This window comes from Bos taurus, chromosome 7 (assembly GCF_002263795.3).
Source record: "Bos taurus isolate L1 Dominette 01449 registration number 42190680 breed Hereford chromosome 7, ARS-UCD2.0, whole genome shotgun sequence".
Lineage (NCBI taxonomy): Eukaryota > Metazoa > Chordata > Mammalia > Artiodactyla > Bovidae > Bos > Bos taurus.
Window position 1 is genome coordinate 18,610,223 of NC_037334.1, and position 9,448 is coordinate 18,619,670.

Consider the following 9,448-nt stretch of genomic DNA (forward strand, 5'->3'; position numbering starts at 1 on the left):
TCAGACGAGTGGAACTCTGGGATATCTACCAGCTCGCGGGCGGAGCGGGCCAGAGAGGCAAGAATGGCTCGGCCGCCCCCTGGCGGCTTGGAGGAGTCCCTGCGGGCTCTCTGAGCATGCGCGAACAGACACCCAGAGCAAGCTAATTTACCCAGCGAGCCTTAATCTTTAGTCGGACTGGGGGTGGGCGTGACTATGGCCACGGTGCTTCCCTCTGCAGGTGGGTTGAGAGTTGGAATCCTACCTCTTCAGCCACCCGGCTGGCCCAGCGCCAGGGACTCCACCTCCCACTACCAGAATTTCTCCATTTATAGAAGGATGACAAAAATAGTACCTATTCCGAACTGAGTAAGATATAATGACACCTGGCACAAAATAAATCTTCCACTAACGGAGGAATTGGTTTTACGATACATGAAGCCAAGTTCTGGACTAGCGCTAAGGAAAGTGTTGTGATATAGTCCCCGGAGGCACTTGATATGTGCGTGTGTGCTTAGGTCGCTTCAGTCGTGTTCGATTCTGTAGGACCCTAAGGACTGTAGCCCGCCAGGCTCCTCTGTCCATGGAATTCTCTAGGCAAGAATACTGGAGTGGGTTGCCATTTCCTCCTCCAGGGGATCTTCCCAGGGATCGAACCCTCGTCTCAGGTCTCCTCCATTGGCAGGTGGGTTCTTTGCCACTGGCGCCACCTGGTGTAATTTTAGGGGCAGAGATAGGAGGCATGGTGGGAACAAAACCTTTTTTCCCCCTCGTTTTTATCTTTCAATCCTGTTTATCACCAAGAGTCAATATCAGTTTGGGGCTGATCTGTTTGGGGGTTACCCCTTCAAACATCCGCTGATCTTGGCGCCTTGGAGAACCAACAGTAGCTTGCATTTTATAACACTGTTTTCATGCTACAGTTTTAATCTTTACAGTTACTTTTTCTTTATGCAAGCAGTGCTGGTATACCATTCTAAGGAAAGTCTCCATTTTAAATGCATTAATGTAAATATCAGTGGTGTGCAGATGCACACATGGCCTTAAAGAGGGATAGTCTGTTGTAGGAATCTCAGCTTCTACCACCAACTTCCCCTGTTTCCTCATCCATAAAATGATAATAATGATAGCACTGACCTCTGGTTGCGAAAATGCCATGAGGTCACAAATGTCAAGTGCATAGCGCTTGATGCAGGTGATCATTACTGGGGCATAAATCACGTGCTTAGTGCTGCAAATAATGCCTTTGGCCCACAAGCGGTTCCCTTCCCTTCCACCCCTGACTTCCTGGATGAGGTCCACCTGTCTTGAAGCCTCCATTTCTCCATCTGTGAAATGAAGTTGAGCATTCTGACATAAATATATCATAGACATCCCTCTCCACCTCATGCCACAAACAAACTGGAGGAATCTGAACAGCGGATGTGCAAGGGAAGAAGGATTTTTATTATCAAATGGGAGGTTGGACCTAGCCTAGAACATGTTCCTTTACTTCTCCCTCTCCTCAGACCCCAAGAGCAACTCGAAAGCTTCAGGGGCTCCCTTGCCTGGGGAAAGGGTTGGAGGATGCTCTGAGGCTGACTGAGTGGAAAGAACCAAGTGGGAGGCAGTGGATTCAGGTCACAGATAGAGCGCCCTCCAAGGGTGGCTCAGTGGTGGTATGAGCTGTTTGATGGGGCCGGGGCTCTGAGACAAGTCACATCACCTCTCTGAGCCTCAGTTTGTCCATCTGCAAAATGGAAGCAACTCTTCTATCATCAGTAACAGCTAAGAGGACTGAGGTAATTGACTTCTGACTTCGTGACAAGATGCCTGGTACACTCCGAGTTCTGCTTGTTTTCAAGTGCTGGTAGTTTTTCTCGGGTTTACTTTTTTGTGTCTTGATGACTTTCTCTTGGCCCTTGACCACCTGCTCAGAAGTGTCTTCAGTGTGTGTCCCAGCTCCAGGAGGGTTGGCTGGAAGGTCTTCTGGGAAGATGAAGGGGCTTCAAGCCCAGAGGCTCAGGCAGCAGCGGGCGTCGTTATATTGAGCTCCTGGCGGACGAACCAGGCCCTTGAGTGTGGCATCCAACTGCGGAGCAGGCAGAGCAGGTGGAAGCGCCACGGGTAGAAGACCCCAGAGGCACGCGTGGCGCCTCCGCGGATTACGGCCAGGGCTGCCTTGGGCCCTGGAGCGGCCCTGACCCTCGTGATGCCCCTGGGGACGGGAGGGTATGATGGGGACTGCGGCTGGGGCTGAGCAGCCCGGCCACAGCCCTTCCCAAGCCAGCCTGGCCCCGCCTTGCGTCCTGGACCTCACCTGACTCCTTCGGCGGCTGAGGCACGATCTCGGAGACCCAGAACGCACATGGTAATGGCCACGTTCACTTCCTGCACGTCCAGCTCCCTCCGGAGAGAACTGAAGAAGCTGTCCAGCGCGAACTTGGCTGCAGAGTAGGGGCTGGAGAAGGAAGTGGGCACCCGGCCTGGGGGCGAGGGAGGGCAGTGGCTGAGCGGCTGAAGCCTTCCTGCCCGCTCCAGGCTCTCCTGCATCAGCCCTTGTGGCTTCCCCACGCCCCGCCCCACGTACACGCACCGAGCAATGAGGACACCACCACCAGGGAGCCCTTGCTGTCAGTCAGGCTTGGCAGCGCCGAAGAAGTCAATTGCACGTAACTTAGGAAGTTCATCTGGAGGTGGCGACTGCGAGTCACCGGGCGGAGGAGGAATCCAAGCCCAGACGGGGAAGGGGTGAAGGCCTTGGTAGGTAGGGGCGGGGCTTGAGGACTGGGACTGCGCTCCGATGAGAGTGTGGGAGCATTGGCCGGGGAACTGAGCCAAGGCCAAGAGGGCGGAGCCTAGAACCAGGAGAGGCGGGGTCTGGAGCCCCGAGGGGCAGGGCCTGATGGGAACGGGGAGACGGTGGAGTCTGGAGGGAGGGCGGGGCCAGGGCCACGAGGGGGCGCAGCAGGGACCGCGGAGGGGCGGAGTACCTGCATGAGCCAACGTGTCGACTGGGAGCTGCGGACCCTCGTGCCTGCTGGGGCGGCGCCGAGGTGGTTCAGCACCAGGTAGTCCAGCCCCCCTGGCCCGGAGAGGCCCGTCAGCCTGGAGCTAGTCCTTGAGGCTCCGTACCCCCCGGCCCTATGAGACATCGCCCCGAGCCCTGACCCCTGAACTAGCGAAACTCCGGCTAGAGCATGGACTCTGTGAGTTCTAACCCAGGTAGTGCCACAACTAAGATCAAAGAGAACCCGTTCTACTCCTTAACCGGGCCTCAACCCTCATTCAATGGGCCGGGTCCAGAGTTCCACCCGCTGGATGGGTTCCACCCACTGGATGCCATGAGGCTCCACCCCTAGCCACGCCCCCGGAGCCATAAATCTCCACCCTCAGGCGGCTGTTACTACCACACCCCCGCCCCAATTTGGGTCTTGACCCTAAAGCCTAGACCAAGGTCCCAGACTCCAGGCCCCGCCCCTCACCCAGCTTGTCCACCGCAAACTGCACCACGCGCTCGGGCACCTCAGGGGAGGCCATGTCCGCAGCGATGTAGAAGACCTTGGGAGCGCCCAGCTTCCGGCAGTTCCCTACCACCTAGGGGGGCCAGAGCTGCCCGTGGGCCCCTCCACCCCAGCTGGTCCCCCTCCACCTGTCGGCTCCATGAGGGCCCCAGCCTGAAGCCTCCCCTCCCCTTCAGTGAGCCTCGGGTTCCATTTAACATCATCCCCAAAGCTTTAACACTGGGATAGCAATCTGGCAGCTCATGGGCCAGAATGGGGGACATTTTTGCTTGTTCAACCATCAAAATTTAAAACTCAGGAGATTTAAAATAAATCTTGAGATTGCTGGCCTCTTGAAGTTTTGGAAGGTTTGTCCCCAGGAGATGTATATTTCCTTGAAGCAATACTGGGCTGTTGCTAAGAAATGTCTACCCACCTCACTTTTGTCCTTGAGAACCTGAGCTGTCAGCACAGCCTTTGTTCACTATCATTACCCTCCTTCAGTGAGAAAAACTCCTCGCTTTACAACTATCTTACTGCTTCAGTCCCACACCAGAACTCAGGAGAAGGTACTTTTCTTGTCTGAGTTGCAAATAAGGAAACTAAGGCTCAGAGACATTAGGTGACTTGCCCAAGGTCACACAGGAAGCCCGGATGATTGCAGGGGTTCAAACTCAATCCCTGTTCTCCACTCCCCACCCCTACTTGAGATGGAGTGTCTCACCTGCTGCAGCAGAGCTTCGGTGTGGGCAGTGAGCACGAGGTGGGAGCCCAGGCGCGCGTAGTGATACGCCAGCTCTTCCCCTATGCCGGCACTGACTCCGGTCAGTAGCACACGGGCTCCGTGGAGGCTGGCTGGCGGTGAGCAGGGATGGTCAGCTTGGGGGATGGACAGGATAGCCAGACCATCCCTCCCTCCCCCACACCCGGGCACTTACCTGGGTCAAAGTTGTCATCCCAGTAATAGGCAAAGAACAGGGCTCCCAGCCCGGTAAGGAGCAGCACCTTCATGGCCCTCCCTGGGTCTGCAGTGGGAGAGAGGGCAGCCCACACAGGCCTGGCCCAGAGTTAAACCTCCGTCACACCCATTTCCCCAATGGTGTCTTTGTTCGAAAAGCAAGTGATGATGCCCCCAGCCCTGGCCCCTTTTTTTCTGTCCCCATAGCCACAACCTGGTCCAGGTCATCATCCAGCTCACCTGAGCCACTGCAGCAATCTTCTTACCAGCTGAAAACCCTGCCTGTTTCACTTAGGACAAAAGGTGGGTGACCAAAAAGACCCTGCTTGGATCAGCCCCTCTCATTCACTCTGCTTGGCCATACTAGCCTCGTCACTGATCACATGAACCAGCCAGTCACCATCCTGCCTCAGGGCCTCTGCACCGGCTGTTCCCTCTGCGAGGATGCTCTTCCCAAGTACAACCCAGTGGCTCTCTGTTTCAAGTCTCGCGGCAACCACCACCTCCTCAGAGGGTGCTTGCCTGGCCTCCTTCTCTACAGCACCTCTCTTCCTGATCCTCCTCTGTTCCTTACCTGTACAACATTCATCTCCTTCTCAGCACTTGTCATCCCCTGAAATGATGATTTATTACCTGTTCAGCTCCCTCTTTCCCCTTGGACTCACTTCCATGAGGGCAGAAAGGAAAAGGAAACCTGTTTCTGTTTTGCTCACTTTTTTTTTTTTAATGTTTTGGCCACGTGTCATGCCGCATGTGGGATTTTAGCTCCCCAACCAGGGATAGAATCCAAGCCCCCTGCAGTGGAAGCGCAGAGTCTTAAACCCTAGACCACTAGGGAAGTCCCTGTTTTGCTCACTTTTGATCTTCAGTGCCCCAAACCGCCAGACTTGTAGCAGGTGCTCAATAGATAGACTGATCCAGAGTGATATGAGGAATGTTGGGAGGTGAGAAGTTGGGGAGCCCAGAAAGACAGCTCTATCTGGAGACACCCAGAAGGAAGTGGACACTCAGGACTGGCTTGGAGATGGAGGTGTCCATGTCATCAGGGTTAAGATGTGACTTCATCTGTGGGAGTCGATTTACTTGTATCTCAGGTAGAAGGCATAAGAGAGAAAAGCCAGCTAATTAAAGTGCAGGTGGTCATGGGTTTCCCCTGAAAAGGGCACAGGGCCATTCCATCTTGGGGTTTCTATCCTCTGAATTGCATGGGGCAAAGATTACAGGGCATAGGGATCTCTGTCCAAAAAAATTTGGCATGTCTCTTGCTGCTTCAAACCCTTCCAGGGTTCACCACTTCCCCGAATTGAGACCCAGCAGGTCTGGCCCCTGCCTCCCTGTCCATGCTCATCTCCCCCACGTCCCATCCATAAATCGATCAATTCTCAGAGAAGTGAACTCCTCGCCTTAACCCAGTTATGCCAGCATCCCCTCAGCAAAGAATGCTCTCCCACCTCTCCCCACTTCCAGGGAAAGCCTTGAAGCCCCTCAGCTCAACCCTCTCCTTAACCAGGCCCTGATCACAGCAGCCCCGCAGGGGTTATCTGGCAAGCTGGGTGGGCGGGGGGGCGGGGGTGAATGGATGAATGGGTGGATGAAATAGCTAGGATGTGATGGGGGAGAAAAGGGAGAACCCAGATCCTCGCAGAACCCACTGGCTTCCTGACATCGCTGGGCCTCAGTTTCTCCTCTAGACAAAGGGGGCGTGCGACCCACTTGCACGTTCCCAACCGCGCATTCACTCACTCAGGTTTGTTTCTCCCAACGTCCAGAGGGGCCGGGGGCCGGGCTTAGGAGCCACGCGCGCGCCCCTCCACCCTCACTTTACGTCCGTGTCCCCGGGGCTCGGACCGCGCCCCCCTGCGTAGGGTCTGAGTCACGTGACTCTGAACCGCCCTCCTCGGGGGGAGGGGCTAGACTGTGTGTTGCTGGGGGGAACTCAGCTCCAGGCGTTGCCAGGCAACAGCCTCCGGCCTAGCTCTTTCCCTGACCCCACCCCTTAAGGAAGCCCCAACCCCGACCGGATCACGTGACCAAAGCCCCGCCTATCAGACAATTCCGCCCTCGTGTTGCCGTGACAACCGGGCGGCAGACACTCTCTTCCTAGGCCTGAGCCCTTAGTCCCTCGCGCGGGTGGATCTCCTGGGTTGTGGCTCTCTCTCAGGCCTCACTCAAGACACCTGACTTCTATTTCCCTCACGTCACCAGGGCCGTGCTGCGCCCGACTGCATTTCCCAGGAGGCTTGGCAGCTAGACGCGCCTCACGGGAAGTGCCGACTACTTTTCCCAGACAGCCTTGCGGCGGCCGGCCCTTGCGGACTAATCTTCGCGGAGACGTTTTTTGCAGTCGGACCGCAGCCCATCTTTGGTTTCTCGGAGCCGAGACTCCGACTCCCAGAAACCTTTGCGGCTGACAAGAGACTACGCGTCCCAAAGGCCCCTGCGGTGCCGCAACCGGAAGCGGCGGGCGAACCGAGTGTCCTTGCGCGCGGAGCCGAGCGATCATGGTACCCCGAGTTTGGTCGCTGATGAGGTTCGTGGGGTCACCGGGCGGGCCTCAAGCCCCCGAAGATGTTCCCTTCTGCGGGCACCCGACATCTGGTTTGCTCCCGATCGCCTCTTTGCTGCCCGTTGTGTCAGGTCTCCCATGTCTGTTCAGACAGGGTGGAGCTTCTCCACTTCCTGCTTCCTAGCGAGTCCTTGCCTTCGCACTCTGTATGCTAGAGTCCTCGGAGTCTCAGTTGCCGGCTCTATAATATGGGAGTGCCGCACGCATTTGTTGAGAGGTTAAATGGACACTTAGAAACCTCCCGCGGGTTCCTCTCGGAGCATTCCACGGGAACTGGAAGGTAGAAGGTGGTCAGACGTCTTAAGCCTTAACTTTTCCCTGGCCTCTGCAGGATCTCAAGTGACCCCGTCCCTCTCCATGCTTCAGTGTACCAGTTAAATGGCGCTGAATATTCCTGCACGCTCTAAATTAAGTGCTGTGTGTCAGTCCCGCCTCTGGGCTCCCAAGATGCCCCGCGCTTCCCCCATTAGCTGTCTGGCTTCAGGTGTGTCCCTCTTTGGACTGTGGGCACCCTTCCCCTAGTAGTCTAATCCCACCCTCACCTTTGCGGGCCTAGACCTGGGAGGTGGCCAGCAGTGTTTGTTGAGCTACTGTGGTTCCTTTCTCTGCCTGCAGGTTCCTCATCAAGGGCAGTGTGGCTGGGGGTGCTGTCTACCTCGTGTACGACCAAGAGCTGCTGGGGTCCAGTGACAAGAGTCAGGCGGTCCTTCAGAAAGCCGAGGAGGTGGTCCCCAATGCCGTGTACCAGTTCAGCCAGTATGTGTGTGAGCAGACAGGCCTGAAGTTACCACAGGTACCCTGAGCTGGTATTGAGGCTGTGCCTGGGAGGGATGTAATCTCGGGTCCTTCAGCCCTGCTTGACATCCTCGGCACTGGATGCTGCTCTCCTGGCCTGTGAGGGAGGCTGGGCCTGCCAGGTCTTCTTTCACCAGCCCCTTCTCCCCTTCTCTCCCCAGCTCCCAGCCCCTCCAAAGTTTAACTTTCACATCCGCGACTCTTGGAATTCAGGTAGGCCCTGGTCCATCTGCAGGCAGGGGAGGGGCCCCAGATACCTCCCATATCCCTTCCTGGCCATTCCTTTTCATCACTAGCTTTCCTGCTCTTTGTACAACCCCCCTCCCCAAGAGCTAAAAGAGACAAGGGGGTGGAGATTCCAGGGAGTGGGGAGCAAGTGTGACCTCCATCTGTTTCCCTGTGTGGAACTGACAGCTGGTAGTGGTACCTCTAAAAGTCTCTGCTCAAAGTGCCTGGCCCTTCCTCCTCACAGGCATCATCACCATGATGTCAGCCCTGTCCGTGGCCCCCTCCAAGGCCTGGGAGTACTCCAAGCAGGGCTGGGAATACCTGAAGGAGCAAACCAAGTAGCCTGTCAGAGAAGCTGTCTGCCCCAGGTGGGAACAGGAACAGGGGCGCCACGAACACCAGACTGGGACCCAACTGGTCAGCTCCTGGCCTTGCTGGCCCAATAAAGGACTTGGAAGTGTTTCTCAATCCATGTGCTGGACCCCTGGGAAATGGGCTTCTGGCTCCTGGGGGCCTGACCTTGATCGAAGGCCAAGGTCCACTCCTTTGTATCTGGACCCTGCCCACCAGTGGACCCTCGACCTGGTATGGGGAGTGGGAACAGACAATAGCCCTTGGGCTCAGGGTTCAGAACATGCTGAGGGCCCATCTGGGTCTGGGGTCTCCTTGGTTTCTGGAGGGCTGAGCACAGGGTGGGGCAGTCTGGGGGCAAGGGCTGATCCACACGGCCGGCAGTCCCCACAGCTACTGGTTCTCCTCCCTGCTCAGCTCCCTGATCTGCATGTCTAGTCAAGTCCCTGCCCTTCACCCTGTGTCCACTCCCATTCCCCCCTTTCCCCACAATCTGAGGATTGCTGGGGAGCACATTCTGCGCCCCTGGGAAGCCGCCTCTGACATCCCATGCCTACTCTGGGTCAGCTGCCTGGTGACCCACATGTCTCCCCATCCAGCCGGAGTTCTGGGGAGGGTGAACCCTTGAGATGCTCCCTGTGAGGTCCCCAGCACCCAGCCACAGAAGGCATCCCACCATGATGGCAGCAGAAGACCTCTGCCCCTGACAGGGTAGGAGGTGGATGTGGGTGGGAGCCAGCTGCCGGCCTGTGAAGCTACCCTGGCAGCAGGGAGCAGGCCTGGGTAACGACTGGTGTCCTGAGCTGGCACAGGATTGTCTGTCCCCAAGAGTTCTTGGGTTCATGTCACTCTAGGGGACGGAGCTCACTCAGGACTGTAAGCCAGGATGGCAGAGCAGTGTTACAGATGCGGGAGGCAGAGCTCAGAGGCCAGGGTGTCTCCTAGGCTTACCTGAGCGGAGGAAACTGCACATGTCTGTCCGTGCACTCAGCCAGTAATGGGTGGGGAGGACTTGTGTACTTGGGAAAGGGATGACCTGTGCCACCTGGTCATTATCTGACAGCCTGGAGACTGGTGCTGCTCTTAACC

General features: G+C 56.7%; 2 protein-coding genes across 18 annotated transcripts; one reads left to right on the forward strand and one right to left on the reverse strand.

The window, feature by feature from the left end:
• Window positions 1-1,404: 1,404 nt before the first annotated feature.
• On the reverse strand, window positions 1,405-6,278 carry HSD11B1L (hydroxysteroid 11-beta dehydrogenase 1 like). Of its 17 annotated transcripts, XM_024993885.2 has the most exons (9): window positions 6,163-6,278; window positions 5,276-5,508; window positions 4,400-4,518; window positions 4,186-4,316; window positions 3,444-3,555; window positions 2,952-3,043; window positions 2,555-2,648; window positions 2,279-2,444; window positions 1,405-2,176 (listed from the first exon to the last, which is right to left on the reverse strand). In XM_024993885.2, the coding sequence occupies exons 3-9, from the start codon at window positions 4,470-4,472 to the stop codon at window positions 1,981-1,983; spliced, it is 864 nt and encodes a 287-aa protein (XP_024849653.1). In that variant the 5' UTR covers window positions 4,473-4,518; window positions 5,276-5,508; window positions 6,163-6,278; the 3' UTR covers window positions 1,405-1,980.
• A 588-nt stretch (window positions 6,279-6,866) lies between these two features.
• MICOS13 (mitochondrial contact site and cristae organizing system subunit 13) lies at window positions 6,867-8,476 on the forward strand. The gene is made up of 4 exons (XM_002688889.4): window positions 6,867-6,949; window positions 7,601-7,778; window positions 7,942-7,993; window positions 8,253-8,476. The coding sequence occupies exons 1-4, from the start codon at window positions 6,921-6,923 to the stop codon at window positions 8,348-8,350; spliced, it is 357 nt and encodes a 118-aa protein (XP_002688935.1). The 5' UTR covers window positions 6,867-6,920; the 3' UTR covers window positions 8,351-8,476.
• The last annotated feature ends 972 nt before the right edge of the window (window positions 8,477-9,448 follow it).

What these genes read in the sequence shown, in the direction of transcription:
- HSD11B1L (XM_010806895.3), bottom strand. Translation starts at nt 4,472, where the DNA reads ATGAAGGTGCTGCTCCTTACCGGGCTGGGAGCCCTGTTCTTTGCCTAT. An exon ending in GGATGACAACTTTGACCCAG is followed by an intron (nt 4,317 to 4,399) that starts GTAAGTGCCCGG and finishes GCTCACCGCCAG; the next exon opens with CCAGCCTCCACGGAGCCCGT. An exon ending in CCGAAGCTCTGCTGCAGCAG is followed by an intron (nt 3,556 to 4,185) that starts GTGAGACACTCC and finishes TGGCCCCCCTAG; the next exon opens with GTGGTAGGGAACTGCCGGAA.
- MICOS13 (XM_002688889.4), top strand. Translation starts at nt 6,921, where the DNA reads ATGGTACCCCGAGTTTGGTCGCTGATGAG. An exon ending in CGAGTTTGGTCGCTGATGAG is followed by an intron (nt 6,950 to 7,600) that starts GTTCGTGGGGTC and finishes CTCTGCCTGCAG; the next exon opens with GTTCCTCATCAAGGGCAGTG. An exon ending in CCGCGACTCTTGGAATTCAG is followed by an intron (nt 7,994 to 8,252) that starts GTAGGCCCTGGT and finishes TCCTCCTCACAG; the next exon opens with GCATCATCACCATGATGTCA.